Source organism: Pongo pygmaeus, chromosome 13, assembly GCF_028885625.2.
Source record: "Pongo pygmaeus isolate AG05252 chromosome 13, NHGRI_mPonPyg2-v2.0_pri, whole genome shotgun sequence".
Taxonomy (NCBI): Eukaryota; Metazoa; Chordata; class Mammalia; order Primates; family Hominidae; genus Pongo; species Pongo pygmaeus.
This window is the reverse complement of record NC_072386.2, coordinates 111,348,412-111,368,678: the sequence shown is the minus strand read 5'-3', so window position 1 is coordinate 111,368,678 and position 20,267 is coordinate 111,348,412. Positions and strand designations below refer to the sequence as shown.

At 41.7% G+C, this 20,267-nt stretch overlaps 1 protein-coding gene across 6 annotated transcripts in view; it reads left to right on the top strand.

The window, feature by feature from the left end:
• FBXW2 (F-box and WD repeat domain containing 2) overlaps positions 1–18,779 on the top strand; it is a 34,327-nt gene extending 15,548 nt beyond the window's left edge. For all 6 annotated transcript variants that reach the window (XM_054502823.2, XM_054502822.2, XM_063649874.1 and 3 more), the window contains 4 exons: positions 1,733–1,866; positions 5,144–5,230; positions 6,470–6,639; positions 13,142–18,779. In XM_054502823.2, coding sequence (XP_054358798.1) covers positions 1,733–1,866; positions 5,144–5,230; positions 6,470–6,639; positions 13,142–13,430 — 680 coding nt within the window. In that variant the 3' untranslated portion in view covers positions 13,431–18,779. The remainder of the gene's footprint in view (positions 1–1,732; positions 1,867–5,143; positions 5,231–6,469; positions 6,640–13,141) is intronic.
• Positions 18,780–20,267: the final 1,488 nt, after the last annotated feature.

Here is a 20,267-nt window from a genome sequence, read left to right as displayed (position 1 = left end):
CTTTATTTGTAGCATTAGGGCTGAAAGTTCTTTGGTGTGATGGTGGTTCCTAGATTGTGTGGTCTACACAGATTACATCCAGTTTGAGCTTGGTTGACAGTTGATTAAAACAAGCTACCACCTAGAGATAAGGCGAAAGAAACATACCTGAATGTTTCCTAATAAATGTATAGCAGCCTTATTTTGCAAAAACTGGTCATTTGAATATAGCCTTGAGATTTGAGCTTCTCTCTCTGTTGCTTTTTTTTTTGGCGGGGGTGGGGGTGGGGGGCTTTGTGTAGAAATTGAGCTATTTCCCAGCCTCTTGTGTTGAGCAGCTCCGTTCCTTTCCCCGGTTTACCCACTGCTTTAGCCTCTGAGAGTCATAGTCTGTAATGTCAAGCATTATGTTTATGAGCAGCCTTCCAAAACTCCCTTATCAGGCTTCCCAGTAACTTGTATTACTGTAGACCACTCATCGATACAGATATAATCTTGCTTCCCCACCAGACTAAACTCCATAAGGACAGTGATCTTATCTGTCTTGTTCACCCATGTGACTGGAGTTACTTGCACTGTACCTGGTGCTTAGTGATTCTTTGAAGTAAAACTAGCTGTTAGGCTAATAAAAACACGTATTTTTTGCTTCATTTTATTTGTCCTCCTATATACTCTTCTTCAGTCTTTGCTGTCTGCTACCACTTGTTCAGAAATTAATATTTGAAGGTGCATGTATGCATGGAAGTATATGTTAAATTGAGTGTTATGTTCCACAATGTTAAGATGTACCATGACTTCCAGGTGATTTTATTCCCGATCAACTTTGAGAACCCTGCTCTAAAAATTTTTATTACTGTTGCCTAGACATTGCTGAGGTTTTTCTTAACTTCATACCTTTACTATTCCCTCTGCTTGCAGTATTCTTTTTTCTTTCCTTGATAAACTCTACTCATCCTTTAGGGCCCATCTCCAATATCGCCTCTTCCCTGAAGTCCTCCCTGATACCCCTGGGCAGAGTTAGTCATTCTCCTTGATGTTTCCCTAGCAAGAGGTAAACATTTATTTTTTTCTGGGCTTCCTCCTCCACTCCCTACTTAGACTGAGTTCCTTAAAGGAAGAATCAGTGTCTTCATCTCTGGGTCCCTAATGTTCCTTTAGAACTGGTATACATTTGAAAACAAATATTTGAGTACACACTATACAGCATACACTGTTTTTGGCACTGGGGATACAGCTGTGAAGAAATTCAGACACTTGAGTTAATGGCTTAATCTAACCTTTGAGATCCTTGTTTTTGTTTTGTTTTTTCTCTCTTTACATTGGGTTTTCTTGAGTCTGGGTGCTGTTTTGCAGCTTCCATTCTTTATATTTTGTCTTACTGTTAGTGTGTATCAGAGTAGGACCATGTACGTTTTGTTTTCCTGCATAAATTAGATAAAGTATTGTGTAGTGTCAGGCAGGCAGTCCTAAGAAGGAATGCCATTATCTCCAACACTTGTTTTGCCTCTCACTGTAGCTACCACAAATAAAAGAGATTGTATTATTCCTAGGACTTTCCACCTTAGAATAATAAGCTATAATAGTAAGAATTTTGAAATAGTTTTATCAGAAAATTGCTAGTTGAATAGCACCATTCTTACAGTGTCTCTGGTTGGGAAATTATGTAATTGGGGAAAATAAACATTATTGAACTCTATTATAAAAGACCCACTGACAGAGACATGTTTTAACTTTGTGTAATTATATGCACTAGTATTTAGCGTGGACTACAATGATGAACTGGATATCTTGGTGAGCGGCTCTGCAGACTTCACTGTGAAAGTATGGGCTTTATCTGCTGGGACATGCCTGAACACACTCACCGGGCACACGGAATGGGTCACCAAGGTAGGAAGACTTAGAAGAAGTCTCCTTCTTATCAGGCTTTTTGAGGGAGGGCGTGGAGGATGGTAGACACTGCCTTGTAAGTGTTAGGTGAGTCATAAGATGGAATTGCTGTACCTACAAAGCATAGTGGTACACAATAGTGACCAGCAAGTAGAAGGTACTTAATACATGGTTTAACAAATAAATGACTTATGGACATGGAAAGATGCCCACAATATATTAGGTGGATAGAGGGGGCAAATAAAACAGGTTACATACAGAAAAGTATGTAGAGTGTGATACCGGTTTCTGAATGTGTTCATGCATCACAATGTTGAAGGTGGATATTTCTGTTGGGATTGTGGGTGCGTTTTTCCCTTTAGAATAAACATGTTTCTTTCTTAATCAGAAAAGCAATTTTCATTTTGAAAAAATAATGCTTACAAGAAGTAGGACAAAGAAAACTGTACAGGATCTTTAGTAAAATATTGTAATGTTTTCTTTTTTTAAAAAAAACAAGATTGTTGTGAGGATCAAATGCAGTATTAATAATGGATATACCACGCAGAAGCACTTTTCTTGAGTTTACCATCCCATTCTATGAGGGGGCTGAGGAAACAGGAGTAAGCAAAATAGACCCAGTCCTTACCCTGTGGATGATAGTCTAATAGGAGAAATACTTTTATTAAACAATTTCATGGGTAAATATATCATTTCAAATTGTGTTTTGTGAAGGAAGAGTACAGTGTTCTATAAGACAGTCTAGGGCCAGGCACAGAGGCTCACACGTGTAATCCCAGCACTTTGGGAGGCCAAGGCAGGCGGATCACCTGAGCCCAGGAGTTCAAGGCCAGCCTGGCCAACATGGTGAAACCCCGTCGCTACTGAAAGAACAAAAATTAGCCAGGCGTAGTGGTGAGTGCCTGTAATCCCAGCTACTCAGGAGGCTGAGACAGGAGAATTAACTTGAAGCTGGGGAGGCGGAGGTTGCAATGAGCCAAGATCGTGCCACTGCACTCCAGCCTAGGCGACAAAGTGAGACTCTTTCAAAAAAAAAAAAAAAAGTATAGGAAAGTAATTAGTTCAGAGAAAACTTTTTGAGAAGGGGGTTAAACATGAAGAATAAATAGGAGATAGCTGTGGAAAGAGTAGCTGAAAGATTGTTTCAGAGGGTGCAGTATATGCACGGGCCCAGCGGGTGGAAAGAACTTGGAACATTTCATGACCTGGACATAAGCCAGTGGAGCCATGCTGTACTTGGGAAGATGGGCAGAGAGGTGGTAATCCTGTATGATTTATAAGGCCACAGTAAGTATGGTGGATATCATCAGAAGTGTACTAGGAAGCAATCCACGAGTTCTGAGCAAGTGTCTGGTGCGATCTATGTTTTAGGAAAATTAACTGCTGAATGAAGAATGGACTAGAGTTGGGCACAAGTGGATACAGGGTGACCATTTAGGCTTTGGCAGTAGTGTAAGCAAAAGATAACTTAGATTTTCCTGGCAATAATGAAAAGGGCACCCATAAAGGATACGTCTTTAAGGTAAAGCCACCTGGCTTGCAGATTCACTTTGGGAAACGAAGAAGAATCATTTGTTGTTGTTTTAATATCAGACAGGGTCTCACTCTGTTGCCCAGGCTGGAGTGCTGTGGCATGATCATAGCTCTCTGCAACTTTGAATCCCCAGGCTTAAGTGATCCTCTCACCTCAGCCTCCCGAGTAGCTAGCACTACAGCCATGTGCCACCACACCGAGCTAATTTCTTTCTTTTTTTTTTTTTTTTTTTTTTTTTTGAGATGGAGTTTCGCTCTTGTTGCGCAGGCTGGAGTGCAATAGCGCGATCTCGGCTTACTGCAGCATCCACCTGCCGGGTTCAAGTGATTCTCCTGCTTCTGCCTCCAGAGTGGCTGGGATTACGGGCGCCCACCACCATGCCTGGCTAATTTTTTGTGTTTTTACTAGAGACGGAGTTTCACCGTGTTGGCCAGGCTGGTCTCGAACTCCTGACCTCAGGTGATCCACCCACCTCGGCCTCCCAAAATGCTGAGATTACAGGCGTGAGCCACTGCGCCCAGCTGCTAATTAAAAAAAAAATTTTTTTTTTTGTGGAGATGTGGGTCTTGCTGTGTTGCCCAGGCTGGTCTTGAACTCCTGGCCTCAAGCAGTCCTCCCTCCTCGGCCTCCCAAAGTGCTGAGATTATAGGCATGAGCCACTGTGCCTAGCCCATGTTAACTTTTTACATAGAAAAGCTATATAGTGTAAGGCAGTTTGGTGTGGTGGAAAATAGTTGATTGGGGCTAGGACACTGATGGTGATGTCTTGGACAAGTTACTCCTCCTTCAGGACCTGAGCTGTGTCATCTGCTAAATGTTCCTGTGAACATGAAATGAAATGTTGGGACAGCACCCAGCAAGGTGCCTGATACTTAGTAATAGATCTGTTTCAGTTGAGTCTGCAATCCAGACTTCTGAATGAGTGAACCCTGCTTCCCCTCTCACCTTAGGCTGATCGATTACAAAAATAGCTAGAACCTGATGTTTATATACTTATCTCAAGTGCTAACGGAATGTTAGCTTTTATTTTGTTACTACTATAATTTACATTGTTACTTTATCTTTACTGTAATTAAATGAGGTAAGATAATAGGTGCTTGTCTCCTGTTTTAAAGATCAAGAAACTGACCGAGTTTAGATGGTCTTGCCCAAGGTTGCAAAGTCAGCATATGGCAGATTCTGGTCCCAAGTCCAGTGCTTTTTCATTTATGATTCACATAGTTATGAAAGCAGATAATTTGCATCTACGTCAGTGTCTACGGGCTTTTTTCTTTTCTGTTCCTTCTCTTAAGTTACATTTTATAATTTTAAAAAATCAATCCTAATGTTTGCTTCTAGACGAATGCTAAGATTAAGTGCTGCCAATGTTTAGACGGTTTTTTTTTTTTTTTTTTCAAGCGTTGTGGTCATGCTCTGTTGCCCAGATTGGAGTGCAGTGGTGCAATCATAGCTCACTGCATCCTCCAACTCCTGGGCTCAAGCAGTCCTCCCACCTCAGCCTTCCGAGTCACTGGGATTATAGGCGTGACCCACCTCATCTGGCTAACGTTAGACACTTTTAGATACTGCTAATAACAGAGAATATTGTAGTAAAACTTTTAGTAGAGGTTAATTTGGTAGTGGAGTTATGGCTTAGCTATTCTAGCATATGTTAAACTCATTTTCATATTTTAATTTAAAGAATAAAATCATTATAGGAGCAGCATTAAAAGGATCTTTCCGTAACATGGTTTACATTTGCAGGTAGTTTTGCAGAAGTGCAAAGTCAAGTCTCTCTTGCACAGTCCTGGAGACTACATCCTCTTAAGTGCAGACAAATATGAGATTAAGGTGAGTTTTTTTCTCCATTAATTTGCTTCATTAAACAAAACCTGGAAAACATAAGAAAATGAAAGTGGTATGGCAAAGGGTGAACATTCTAGGAAGAAGAGGGGGAATGTCTTAGTCCAAGCCATTTTAAACCCACCGGAAGAAGAGATGATTTGCTAGCTCTATGTCCTGTGTAGTTTCTTAACTTGGATTTGTAAATGAAAAAGAAATTCACATAAATTTATGTTCAGCTTATTCTTAATTTTTGTTTTGTTTTGTTTTTTTTGAGACAGAGTCTCGCTCTGCTGCCCAGGTTGGAGTGCAGTGGCACAATATTGGCTCACTGCAACCTCTGCCCCCTGGGTTCAAATGATTCTCCTGCCTCGGCCTCCCGAGTAGCTGGGACTACAGGCGCCCGCTACCACGCCCGGCTAATTTTTGTATTTTTAATAGAGATGGGATTTCACCATATTGGCCAGGCTAGTCTCGAACTCCTGACCTTGTGATCCGCCTGCCTTGGCCTCCCAAAGTGCTGGGATTATAGGCATGAGCCACCACGCCCAGCCCATTCTTAATACTTTTTTACATGTCTCCTACCGTCCTTAATTCTTAGATCTGAGCAATGAAAACATAAATACTCATTTATTGTAATGAATTGCAAAGAGTTCACAAAGTACTCTCACATTCTTACTGCATCTCTCTTTTTTTTTTTTTTTCGTGAGACAGGGTCTCACTCTGTCACCCAGGCTGGAGTGCAGTGGTAGAATCTTTGCTGACTGCAACCTCTGCCTCCCAGGTTCAAGTGATTCTTGTGCCTCAGCCTCCCAAGTAGCTGGGATTACAGGCGTGTGCTATCACGCCTGGCTAATATTTGTATTTTTAGTAGAGACAGGGTTTCACCATGTTGGCCAGGCTGGTCTTGAACTCCTGACCTCAGGTGATCCACCTGCCTAGGCCTCCCAAAGTGCTGGGATTACAGGCGCGAGCCACCGCGCCTGGCCCATTATTGGATCTTTTATACTGTCCCATGTGATAGGCATTATCTTCATTGCAGGAGCTGGAGTTAAGAGAGATTAAATAATTTACCCAAGATTGCACAGGAGAATTAAGACTTGAACCTGTGATTCTTGGCTATAAAACCTGGGGTCTTTCCAGTATACTTCACTTTCTATCTGACTTCACAAATGCAGACCATTTTAAGGACAAGCTTTTCTGTAGTGATGTGATCTCTCATCTTTCCTCATTTTCTTTTTTCTGTAGATTTGGCCAATTGGGAGAGAAATCAACTGCAAGTGCTTAAAGACATTGTCTGTCTCTGAGGATAGAAGTATCTGCCTGCAGCCAAGACTTCATTTTGATGGCCAATACATTGTCTGTAGTTCAGCACTTGGTCTCTACCAGTGGGACTTTGCCAGTTATGATATTCTCAGGTAATGTTTCCTTCGATCTCACGCTTTACCTTTGAAAGCCTGCTGCAGTTCAGTAGTAAAGACAAGACTAAATGTTTGGATGTACCAGTCAGTAGCTGGCTTTTAGGAAATGTTTACTGTATCACTTGTAAACAGGGTTATGTATATTGAACATCTCAGACAGGAAAAATATTTTAGAGGAAGTAAGCAAATGAAAAAGAGTTACGTACTGGAACATCCGCTGCCTGACTGTGAGTCATGAGCCACTTCTTTCAGATTTAAGATGCTTTTCTGGAAAATGAGGGGCATGGATGAAAAGATCTTTCAGATCTCCATAAGTTCTAATATTTTAAGTTCTATTTCATATTCAGTTGAAATTCTGCATTGTTTTACAAACTTGGTAAACTTTAGTGGTATCTAGGGATCAAGTGACCTTCTGTTGGCTAGTAGAAAGACAGAGATACTTAGAGAAAAATAAAATTTGCAGGGTTTCCCCTCCAAAGAAATAAATAAGCAGCAGTCCATAGACAAGTAATTTTGTGATTCACTGCATACCATAGGCTCTTCTTGGAGAAGGACAGTATCTGTTAGCATATTTGGGGCTGATGGAAGCCAGTGCCATGTGGTCATTAAGAGAACTTTGGTGATAGACAAACCTTGGTTTAAGATGTGGTGCCATCTCTGATGGGCTGTGTGAATTAGTATAAGTTTCTTAACTCCTCTGTAGCTCAATTTCATCATCTATGAAGTGACTATTAAATGAAATGCTTGTGATGAGGACCTAGTATACCACCTGGCAGATCTTTATTAATAATAAGTCTGAGAGGCCCCATATAAAGAAACCTGTTTGAATTTGTTGAACCTACTGTACTTCACACCTGTTGTGCACACACTTATTAATAACAACTCAAAAAGTTAGCGTCCCATAGCATGGTTCAGGACTTGGAGGAGTACAGAAAATTGAACATTCTCTTCATTTTTTTTTTTTTTTTTTTGAGACGGAGTCTCGCTCTGTCGCCCAGGCTGGCGTGCAGTGGCACAATCTCTGCTCACTGCAAGCTCTGCCTCCAGGGTTCACACCATTCTCCTGTCTCAGCCTCCCGAGTAGCTGGGACTACAGGCGCCTGCCACCATGCCCGGCTAATTTTTTGTATTTTTAGTAGAGACGGGGTTTCACTGTGTTAGCCAGGATGGACTCGATCTCCTGACCTCGTGATCCACCCGCCTCTGCCTCCCAAAGCGCTGGGATTACAGGCGTGAGCCACCGCACCCGGCCTCTTCATTGTTTTTATGCATGACTGTTTGAGGTCAGCTTGTGTGGATCTGATCACAGTAACCACAAAACTTTGGTGGGCCACATCTCTCTGATCACAAAGTTACAACTCCATTTATGTCTTCCTGGAATCAGACCAACATTTCTAACCAGTTAGGTTTCAGAGCTGTCAGAATCAGTTATAGAAATGATTGATATTTATGCTTTGAGAAAAAAGACTGAAACCTTTCCTAGAAAACATCTGTTTAAGCTTTTCCTCTTGTAGGTGGGGAAACTGAAGCTGAGACAGGGTAGGGGCCTTGCCCAGCATTCCACCTCTCACTGTATTCCAACATTCGTCCATTCATGCATGGCTGGATTATCCAATAGGCATATACTTATGGTACTAGAAAGCCAGGGACATCAAAAACAGGGGAAAATAAAGTTTTGAAAGAATTTGATATTTTGTAAAGCAAAATATTCAAGTAATCATCATGGGAAAATCACGTCTTTTATAGTTTAATATTGTTTTTATTTTGAATTAAAATTTTAGGTGGGAAGGTGCAAAGGCAAGGTGGGCTAGAGATGTCATAGTTGTTTTAATGCTTAGCATCTCTAAACGGTTTAATTTGGTCCCACATCTGCTTTCTCATGTATGCTTGTGACTCAGAGTGGCATATAGAGACTCTAGAGTCCTAGATGAAAGTTGTTAGTTTTTAGTGTTTGAATAATAGTTTTAAATAATAAACCTGCAAGATCGTTTGCGGGTAGGAATTGCCAGGTTCAGATTTTTTCTCCAAAAAGAGTCTGTCTTGTGTCTGCTTTTTTCCTCCCAAATACAAATAAACCAACCTCTGTTGAAACCTACTACAAATCCTCTGGCTTCAGTTGCTAGGACCAGGTAGGGCTACTTAGCTTTGAAGCTAATTGAAAAGAAGCAAAGCACAAATAACAGCATGTTACTCAATAAGTCTGAGATATGATGTGATTGCTTGAGTTAGGTTATCTCTACAGCATGTAAGGTTACTTAGGTTCAAGGACCCATACTCTGCACAGCAGGGATGTCTGGTTCCATTTCTAAAGTGATCAAAGTGAAAGCCACAAACCTGTCAAGACCTGTGCTCTATTCTGCAACATATTTGTGTTTCAGTCTTTGGAATCAGCTCATCTTCACAGGTCTTAAGCCCTAACCCGGTAGCCACCTATTTTTTGTGTTTCTGTTATGATGTGGGACCTACCAGACTTTCTAGCTGTTTTTCCTAGCCTCCTTTATTTTCGTTTTTATTTTATTTTTTTTTGAGACAGAGTCTCACTCTGTCACCCAGGCTCTAGTGCAGTGGTGTGATCTCGGCTCACTGCAACCTCCGCCTCCCAGGTTCAAGCGATTCTCCTGCCTCAGCCTCCCGAGTAGCTGGAATTACAGGCACCTGCCATGACGCCCAGCTAATTTTGTGTATTTTTAGTAGCGATGGGGTTTCATCCTGTTGGCCAGGCTGGTCTCAAACTCCTGACCTCAAGTGATCCACCTGCCTTGGCCTCCCAAAGTGCTGGGATTATAGGCATGAGCCACCACACCCGGCTTCCTAGCCTCCTTTAGATCTCTTTTGTAGGAATTTGCACTTGCCTTTGTTTATTTCACCACTACTTTATTCTTTAGATATTCATTGAGCACCCACCTTTGTGTCAGGCATTGTGGTATGCATTGGGAAACAGCAGAAGTACTTACCAAACTCAGGGAAATTACTGATCAGCAGGACGGGGAAGACTGATGTTAAACAGCTAATTGCAAACAGGTTGTTTAATGGCTGGGTTAAGAGGAGCCTAGTACAGAGTACTTTGAGGCCCTGCCTAGTTTGTGGAGTAAGGGAAGGCTTCTAAGAGGAAGAGGCATTTGGGCTGAGCTCTAAAGGGTGAGTATAAATGCCTTAACTAAGTACCAGGAGTGGGTGTACAGTGAGGAATTTTAGACTGAGACACTAGTCCGTTCAAAGGCCCTGAGGTTAAAGGAGCCTCAGGTACATTTGAGAAATTGAAGGAAATTCCTTAAATCCATCAGCATGGCTAAAGATGGGGGCACAATAAGGAGCCATCAAAGAGTTTAGAAGTTGAAACAAGGTGATAACATCAGGTTGTATGTGAGGTTAACTGATTCAAACGGACTAAGTAGATGTGGGGAGATCAGTAGAAAGCTGTTGGCAATAGTGCAGGCAAAAGATGGTGTCTTGGACTAGAGCTGTGGTAGTGCATATATTAGTGAATAAGATAAAAAATTTAGGGCATAAAATCAGTAGAGCTTGGTGATCGAATTTGTAATTTGAATGAGGAGGAGGAGAATTGGATGGTTGCCACGTTTCCTAGCTTGAGCACCTCGGTGAATGAGCAAGTAAAGAAATAGAAAAAACAGGTTTGACTAGGAAATTCAGTATTGGATAGTTTGAGTGTGAGGAACTTTGTCTTATTCACTGCCGAAATCCTGGTACCAACATTGGCTAGCTAACTTTAGGCTCTTAGTAAATATTTGTTGAGTGAATGAATATGAGTCATCTAAGTAGAAAATGATGGATGAGTTATCAGTTATAACTCATTTGGAACACACATATTGGGACCTCTATTTCCCCTTTACTTGAAGTTAATCTGAACTTACTGCTTCCCCTGGGATCAGACTCCATCTTATAAACCTGTTTATAAAGGCTCACACCATAGGGAGTGTTCAGTGACTGATTTTGGATGTTCTCAAACATGTCATCTAATCTAAATGTCTACCTCTTTTAGCAGAAGTTTCTTCCATTTTCAGTCTAGGAAGGTGAGCTCACTCTCTGCTTTTCAAGCAGGGGCCAGCACCTGTTAACTATTTTCTTAGTTTCATAGAAGTGATGTCTTGTTGATATTCTTAGTATCATAGATTTTTTTTCAGATATTAATTAGAAACACATGCCCATGAGAGAGAATTTGTAAAATTTAGACAGGCTTTCAGTATTCTCTCAATCTATATTGCCCAGTTGCATTTCTTCTTCAAGAAAGAGAAAAGATATGCTTCCAGGTCCAGCTGGTAAAAGACGGAAAGATTTGCTCATTCCTTGATACTCCTGTTATATCCATTGGAGTGTTTGTGCTGAGCATGTTCTCACATACTCTGGTAGTTACATGCTGTGCCCTCCCCTTCTAAGGGGCAAAGACTATCTTGCTTATCTCTCTTCAGGGGCCCAGCCAGCACTCAGCACCTATGATACTCAGAAAACATTTGCTAGGCCTGCATTATGTTAGCTGTATGACTCATGGCAAGATGTTTTAGTCTTGTATACTAATATAGTGGAGAGAATACCTCTACCTAACTGCATTATGAGGATTGAGATAACATGCTGGGTGCGGTGGCTCACGCCTGTAATCCCAGCACTTTGGGAGGCTGAGGCGGGTGGATCACAAGGTTGAGATCGAGACCATCTCACCAACATGGTAAAACCCCATCTCTACTAAAAATACAAAAATTAGCCCGGCGTGGTGGTGGGCACCTGTAATCCCAGCTACTCGGGAGGCTGAGGCACGAGAATCGCTTGAATCTGGGAGGTGGAGGTTGCAGTGAGCCGAGATCGCGCCACTGCACTCCAGCCTGGCGACAGAGCGAGACTCCGTCTAAATAAATAAATAAATAAATAAATAAATAAATAAATAAATAAATAAATAAAATTTAAAAAGATAACATGTTAATTATGAAGTTCGGTGCCTGGCACATGTAAATGCTTGATAAATATTGAATGTCCCCCATCCTTCCTGATATGAGACTGAAATTGGCTCCTTTGTAACTCTTTGCCTCTGACCCTAGTTCTGTCTTCTAAAGCTTATAATGTCTGGGCTCTGTCTTACACATCTTTCACTATTCAGAAGTGATCCTCATATGCAGTTACCCTATTCCTGCCAACTCTTTCTTTCCCCATCTCAGCTGATAGCCTTCAGCTGTTCTTCCTTGTCCTGGTCTCCAGGTCCTCCCATTCTGGTTGCTCTCTTGGACCTATACTAGTTTGGTGGTGTCCTTAAAACCTAGGCTAAACTCTTCTCCCACAGGAGCCCCACCATATGTCACAGAGCAGTATTTGTCTACTGCTTGTCTGGTAGCTCTTAGTTGCTCCAAAGAGGACATCAACTTTTCTTGTTAATCTTTTGCTTCGCTAAGGGCGCAGACAACAGAAGATAAGTTGTTTTTTGTTTTTGTTTGTGCTGCTGTTTAGCTAGGTGTCTCCTAGCCTTTGTCATTGATGTCTTGGAAACTGCCTCTGAGAAAGTTAGGGCTGTCCTCCCAACTCCCTAGTTTTCTCTGCTTCCCCTAGTTGTTTCTCCCCTAGTTGTTTTCATAATAACTTTTTATGAATCTATTATTAATAAATGTTTCTAAGTTATTTGGGAAACTTGAAATATTTTCAGCCTTTACTGTTTTTAGAGAGAAACCCATTTGTTTGCTGCCTGCTGAGTAGAGTAGCACTTTAGCCACTTGGCTTTCAGATTTCTTCTGGGCTTCAGGGTGTTCCAGTATTCTAGGAGTTGATGAATACATCTTTTTAAACTCTTGCCTTCTAGTTCTCACTGGTAACTGACAAATTGTGAATCCTTAGCCAAAGCATTTACTCTGCCTGGGCTTTGGTTTTCACAGCTTAAAAATAGATTGTTTAGTTAAATATTATCTGTAAGATCCTTTCTAGCCTGGATAGATGTTTTGTACTTTTATAAACTTTCATCAGGCCGGGTGTGGTGGCTCACGCCTGTAATCCCAGCACTTTGGGAGGCCGAGGTGGGCAGATCATCTGAGGTCAGTAGTTCGAGACCAGCCTGGCCAACATGGTGAAACCCCGTCTCTACTAAAAATACAAAAATTAGCCAGGCACAGTGGCGGCTGTCTGTAGTCCCAGCTACTTGTGAGGCTGAAGCAGAAGAATCACTTGAACCTGAGAGGTGGAGGATGCAGTGAGCCGAAATCGCGCCCCTGTACTCCAGTGTGGGCAACACAGTGAGACCCTGTCTCAAAAAAAAAAAACTTTCATCAAACACCACCTTTCCCTTACATGCCAATATTATATAATGACTGAACCCCCCTCTCCTGCTCCCGGCTTTTTTATAAGTGGGCTGAGCTTTTCTCCTTATATTTTACTTTTTATCAAAAACATTTAACTCTAAATTTGCTTGAATTTAATATTGGTTTTAAATATCTCCAGAAAAGATTACAGTAGCATAAACAGAAGCAAAGTTGCCTTCTTTCACAGTCCCTAACTCTTATCCTTGTAGGGTCATCAAGACTCCTGAGATAGCAAACTTGGCCTTGCTTGGCTTTGGAGATATCTTTGCCCTGCTGTTTGACAACCGCTACCTGTACATCATGGACTTGCGGACAGAGAGCCTGATTAGTCGCTGGCCTCTGCCAGAGTACAGGAAATCAAAGAGAGGCTCAAGCTTCCTGGCAGGCGAAGCATCCTGGCTGAATGGACTGGATGGGCACAATGACACGGGCTTGGTCTTTGCCACCAGCATGCCTGACCACAGTATTCACCTGGTGTTGTGGAAGGAGCACGGCTGACACCATGAGCCACCACCGCTGACTGACTTTGGGTGCCGGGGCTGCGGGTTTTGGGTGCAACCTCTGCGGCAGCCGACTGCATGAACCAAAGTTCTCACCTAATGGTATCATCACGCAGTGCACAATCATTTATCTATGTTTGCCAGGGGCCAGGGCTCGGGGTGGGGGAGGGCTTGTTTTATTGACATACAACGCAGCATGCTAATGGGGTACACCATTGACTTCATTTGTACTTAGTTATGTTGGTCAGTGTAAGAGGATGCATTTTGGGTTCATCTTTCTTGAGTGGAGTATTGGTTTTAAGTAAAGAAAGTTAAATGATCCATTAATCTGCTAATTGGTTGCCTATGAAATCACATTGTCTGTTATTAAAGCTTTTTACCATAGCCTTTTTTTCTTTTGAAGTTGAAGCAAAGGTGCTATGATGTTGTTACAGCAACTTTCCTCACACGGGGTTTAGTTCTTATAAGAGCCCGTGTTAAAACTTCCACCAAATACCAGTTTATAGACTTCCACCAAATACCAGTTCTAAGGAAAGTCTGTCTTCCAGTTCAATTCCAATTCTGTAAATTGAATGTTAGCAGCTCATTCGAAACCTTATATCTTGGCAGAGTCAAGGTTGGCCATGTAAGATGTGAGTGAGTTCTGTAGTTTTTGTTTCCATGTCGGGGAAGCTAGTCCCTGGCAGCCTGGATGACTGCACGGCGCTGCCCTGGTATAGCAGAAAAGAGCAGTGAGCTGCAAGTTAGAGACCGGGCCTGCTACCCTGGAACTCTGCACGCTCTCTGAGTCCCAGCTTCCTTGTCTGTACAGCCAGGTATGAAGCTCAGTGATTTCTAAGATTCTTTCTGGTCCTCCACCTACTGAAATGTGTAAAAGTTGATAATGTATTTTTGTCTGATCCCTGATTCATGGTTTCTTTCAGGTCGGATAATATTTAAATGAAATGACTGATACAGAGTTTTCTCTAAGAACATCAATTATATGAAAAGGATGAATGAAAGGGAAATGTAGAAAATATAGCTGATTCCACTTAGATAGTTTAAGTAATTGGTTGAAGAAATGCTGATAGAAGCCCTGGTTTAAATAGGGACACAGTGTGCTATGTTAGAAGGATACCTGAACCCAACCTGACTTCCTCCTTTGCCTCTAACTTGATCTGCGGCCTCAGGCAAGTTAACTTTCTCTTCTAAGACCGTCATTTTCTTCATCTTTTAAGTGAGGGAATTGTCCTAGATGGGGGCTCACAAACCCAAATGCCTAAGGGGGCCATGCAGGTAACATAAATGAGTAAAACATTCTGAGGAGAATTGTGCTGTCCCCTGGAAAGTTGATCTAATAGGGCAGTTATTCAGCTCTGTTTTATCATTAGGGGAAGCAAGCCCAGGGCTGGCAGGTCTTCACATTGTTTCAGGAGGAGCTAGAAATCCAGATTTTTATTTGTTTTAAAAAAACGTTACAACTGATTAAAGAAAATTTGAAATAAGGTGAGCCAAACAAAACATGTCCCTGGGTTGCCAGATTGTGTCCTCCTCCCTCTCTAAAGTTAGGTAATTTTGTGGTTTAGCAGTGGAAATGTTTGTTAGTGGCCACAATCAGGGAGAGAGTAGAGGGAGCAAGCAGTAGAAAAATCTCAGCCGCTCTTCAGCTGTCTCCCCTTGTATTACAAGGGTGGTGGGGAGGGATGTATTTCATTCACAGACCAATAGGAAGGTAGTTTGAAGATGAACATAAGAATTGGAACCTCAGTGACAGCTTATGTCTGGGAACATGAGTTATTCCTTCTTGCTGACTCCAGTATAAAGCATATCCATTTTACACATGAGAAAAAGCGTTGCTGGCAGAGCTGAGAATGATGTGAACTCTAGAGTGGAGACCTATCTCTTGTAGAATCTGCATTAGCATAGAGCCAGACTCTGGACCTCTGAGTGCTGTAAAGTTGATAGAAATTAATGGTGAATTTCAAGGACAGGTATCATTAATATCCATGTTGAAACTCTGTGGGGTTTAAGCAGAAGAACAGTATCTTCCCCCATCCCACAAAATCTGGGTTTAATCTATCTCACATTGAGTTCTGTGCATGAGCTCTGCTTAGTACTCTAGAAATAGAACCAGAATCGCAACTGAATCTATTTTGCAGAAGCCCCAGGAGACTTTGGGCAATGATGAGGGTAAATGACTTTTTACTTTATTATTATTTTTTTTGAGACAGAGTTCGCTCTTACTGCCCAGGCTGGAGGGCAATGGCAGGATCTTGGCTCACTGCAACCTCCGCCTCCCGGGTTCAAGTGATTCTCCTGCCTCAGCCTCCCAAGTAGCTGGGATTAAAAGCATCTGCCACCACACCCAACTAATTTTTATATTTTTAGTAGAGACAGGGTTTCACCATGTTGGCCAGGCTGGTCTTGAACTCCTGACCTCAGGTCATCCACCTGCCTTGGCCTCCCGAAGTGCTGGGATTACAGGCGTGAGCCACCACGCCTGGCCAAGTTTCTACTTTTTATCGAGCCTGAACAGATAACTATTACTGATCTAATGACCATCACCACCCCACCTCACTTTCAGATCTGTCCAATAGCTTCAAAGGGCAAGTAATTATAATCATTTGTGGGAAAATTTTTATTAAAGTGACAAACTTGAAGCTGTATATAGTATGTTCTATTGCAGTTTTTAGTGGTGAATACAGAAGTCATCAAGGTGGTACTTGATGCCGCTGGAATTTTTTTTTTTCCTAGGCAGTCTTGCTCTGTCATACAGGCTGGAGTGCAGTGGCATCATCATGCAGCTGGATTTTGACAGCAGAACTTCAGGTAGTAATTGGAGTCCTAATGTCAATTCTTCCTTATGGAGGCCTTTATTTGGCCTGAGATTTTATTTAACTACTTTATAGATGCTGGGTTTATTCATACTATCGCCAGTTTTTATAAAAATGGAAAACTAGCTCATCTTTTTGCAAAAGAAAGCAAAGTGGGGAGTCAGAATGAGAAGTGGGTAGGGGATAACTAAAACTATTCTTTACTCTCCTTTCATTGCCTTTGAGAGCTAGCTCATGCACACACTGACTGTGGCTTCCTTAGCGCATAGGTAAGGGAATTGCCTTTCCCTCTTTTGTGAATTTTCTCATTTCTGAAAAATTCTAAGTCATGAAGATAAGCCCCATCCTTTCTTACAAGGATTGGATTTCTTGGGTGACACTGTGGTGGAAGCAAGTGGTGGAAGCAAGCGGCTTCTCTCAGGTTCATAAAGGCCATCATAACAACTTCAGGCTTCATGGTGTGGACAGGGATCCAGGACAGCTGAGTGGATGTGTGAAGTTTCTGATAGATTCTGTCATCATTCTAAAGGAATGTAGTTTCCTCCAGCTCAATCATTTGAAGTAATACACATTGCCAAATATGACTCTAACCTGACATTTTAGACCTATTGAAGAAATAGGAAGAAAGCCCCTCCAGTGGAAGGACTGGACTTGGAAGAAGTTCTGCAGGAAGGTACATGCAATTGGATAGCTGTTCATGAGTGAAACGTGGGGAACATTGCTATGAAATTGTAAGGTTTGCACTTCATTTTTCATAGTTTAAAAATTGCTCTGTTCTGGCTGTTGAAAACACTTGGTGTGAGGTTTGAATTGAGGATTATATAATCATTCTAGTATTCATAGGAAAATGATTACTGCTCTCCATTTGTAAAACAAAAGAAATAACTTTCGGAAACAGTATTTTAGACATGAAGAAATTGTTTGTATTATGTTAGGCATTTTGATCTAACAGAATCAGCTAAGGATAGTGGATCCTGGCTTTACACATTTCTTTGACCAAACCCAGCTGGCAACTTGAAGTTGTTATTGTGTGGCTTCCAGGTTGCCTAGAGGTGAATCCTACCAACATCACTGTTTTTGTTTTGTTTTGTTTTGTTTTTGAGACAGAGTCTTGCTCTGTCCCCAGGCTGGAGTGCAGTGGCGTGATCTCGGCTCACTGCAACCTCAGCCTCCTGGGTTCAAGCCATTCTCCTGCCTCGGCCTCCCGAGTAGTTGAGACTACAGGCGCGTGCCACCACGTCCAGCTAATTTTTGTATTTTTAGTAGAGACGAGGTTTCACCATGTTGGCCAGGATGGTCTCGATCTCTTGACCTCGTGTTCTGCCCGTCTCTGCCTCCCAAAGTGCTGGGATTACAGGTGTGAGCTGCTGTGCCCGGCCCCAGCATCACTTTTATAGCTTTCTGTCCCTCCTCCTCTGGGCCTTGGTGTATGAAGCCACTTGCCTTTCTCTGTAGGGAAGCGAGCAGAATCAGATTGCTACTCATGATGCAGTCTGGGCAGGGCATACTGTCACCTTTGCCTGTGGACACAGTTGTCAGGATAGGGGAGAAGCCCTTTAGGTCTGTCTTCTTGACACAGCCCTCCTACCTGGTTACGCTGGTGCTTTCACTTGGTTTAGACAACCAAGACACTTGAGAATTATGCTGTCCTCAGAATGTCTGATGAAAAGAACAGATTCACTTTTTTGACAAAATGCCCATTAGCCATCTTTGGCAGTGTCTCTAATCAAAGGTTCCCCTTGCCTGCTCTAGGAAAGTAAACTTTTTTCAGAATAAATCCTCAAATGGATTACTGAGTAGTCTTTGCACCATTCCCATCAGCCTAATCAGACTGAATGGTCACGCTCAGTGCAAAAAGCTGTTTTGCTGTCAGGATGTTTCAGTGTTTCTGGTCTTTCCTGGAACAGTTCAGTTGTTTAAATTTAGTAATTCAATCCTGACCAGTGTAAACCCACTTAATTATTGCAGCCTAAAGAATTCAGCTCCTTCTACTCTTCATAAATGTGCCCAAGTAAATATGTGTTTTTAATATTCAACCCTGGAAAGTTAGTAATTCAGATGATAAAAGCTCATAATGTTTTGGTGTCTTTGTACTCAGATTGTGAACAGGCATATTTCACTGATTTAGACTTAGTATACTTGATGAGAATGCTCAGGTTGAAGAGATAGTTCTGTCAGCAATCCAACATCTATAGCAATGTGGAAAAAGTAATCAACTCATATTTCACTAATTTGATGTATGTTGTGATTTAGAGGGCGTGAGATAAAGTTTATATTTGAACTGTGTGGGGTAGGGGGAAGAAGAGATTGCTTAAGCAAATAGTGGAGTGATTGTGGAACAAGATGTCTCTAAGATGAGAAGTTATTTTCTTGCACCATAGAAGCACTCTTTTTACCCGGGAGTGATTGTGTTAACTATAAATCATTTATATCTGTACATTAAAGCAGATTCCCTCAATTAGGCAAATTTGGTTAGCCAAGCCCAAGTTATTGTTTGTACTTGAAAGTAATAAAGCTGCATTTCCTTAAAAATATATTCTGTAGTTAAGACTTTGTCTTGCTTTTTCCTCCAACCACTTCAGACATTTTATCCAGTCAATTCAGGGACTTTTCAAAAGTCAGTGTGTTTTTGAAAATGGAACAACCCCTTGAGTGATCTGAGGTGGCTCTGTTTTTTTACTGTTTCTGCATCTTCTAGAAGGTAAACTCAACAATATAACCATTTCTGAAGATGATCCAAAAAGCAAAACAATGAAGGTAAAACACAAGGAAATAATTTTGGTGAATTTCATGAATAGTTGCAAATAAAGGGATGGGGTGGGTAAAAGTCCCATTTTGCTTCTAGACCTTGGAATAGTCTTCCTCTCTTTTGCCCAAGGATGTGTCTATCCAGCACAGCTTTGCATGAGTTCTTTCTTCCTAACTTAAACTTACGGGGCTTCTTGTCATTTGAGTACCACGGCCCTGCACCTTTGATCCCCTGACAGCATCATTAAGGGCAGATTGTCATTCCTGTTTTACAGATGAGAAAGCTATGGCTTGGTAAAGTGATGCATTGCCTAGAGGAGTTGTAGTAAGTGGTGAGGCTGAAGCCCTGATTTTCAGCCCCTACAAACCTGGATTTTTTCCATGTTTTTATGTTTCCTTGTCTGTTCTTTCCGTATTTCAAGTCTCTTCAAACCCCAACTGCTGCCTTCTCCCTTCACCACTTGTGTGCACTGTTCAACCTGTCTTATGCTTTGCTTCCAGGGAGTCTCCCCAACCACTTCTTTGAGCACTTACTTGCTCTTGTTCAATCTTGGTAGCTCTCCATTACCAACAGGGCACATCTGGATTCCTTAACATAATGGAGCCCTAGCTAATTTCTTTGATCAAACAGTTCTTGCTCTTCTATTTATTCCCACCCTTGCACTTTGGGTGTTAATCTCCCATCCTCATGGAAAGTTCTTGACGTTCCTTTCCACCAGTCCTAGGGCCAGGCTTTAGATCCCATTGATCTCCCACTATCTTTAAAGCGTCTGCTGACCACCATACCCCACTCCAGCCTCACTGAGCATTTTTGTGTAAGGTTAGTGGTGCAGTTCATTTAGCAATAAATACTGTTGTACCTTTTGCAGTAGACAACTATTAACTTTCATCCTTGATTCTCAGTTTTCAAAATACAGGTGAATACCTGGTTTCCCCAGCAACATTGTAAGATTGAGAGTAGGAACTCATTGAGATTTTAATAAATTCCATGGATTGTCTTAAGAGCTATCTAAACTTGGAAGAAAAATAACTTCCAGAGCATCTAAAATTGAAAATAAAAGATCAGAAGCAAATGAAAGATCAGTTCCACACAGCTCTTCCTCTCTTAGACTTCCCTCTTCTGCCATATCCTGTAAACATCCGAAGTGTTCTGAGTACATTTGGAGAGAATATTTAATGATCACACTGATTAGACATGAGTAGTCCTTGCCAGTGGGATGTTCCTGTCCTTTGCATTTTAACCACATGTTCTGTGCTCTCTGTGGTAAAGATAA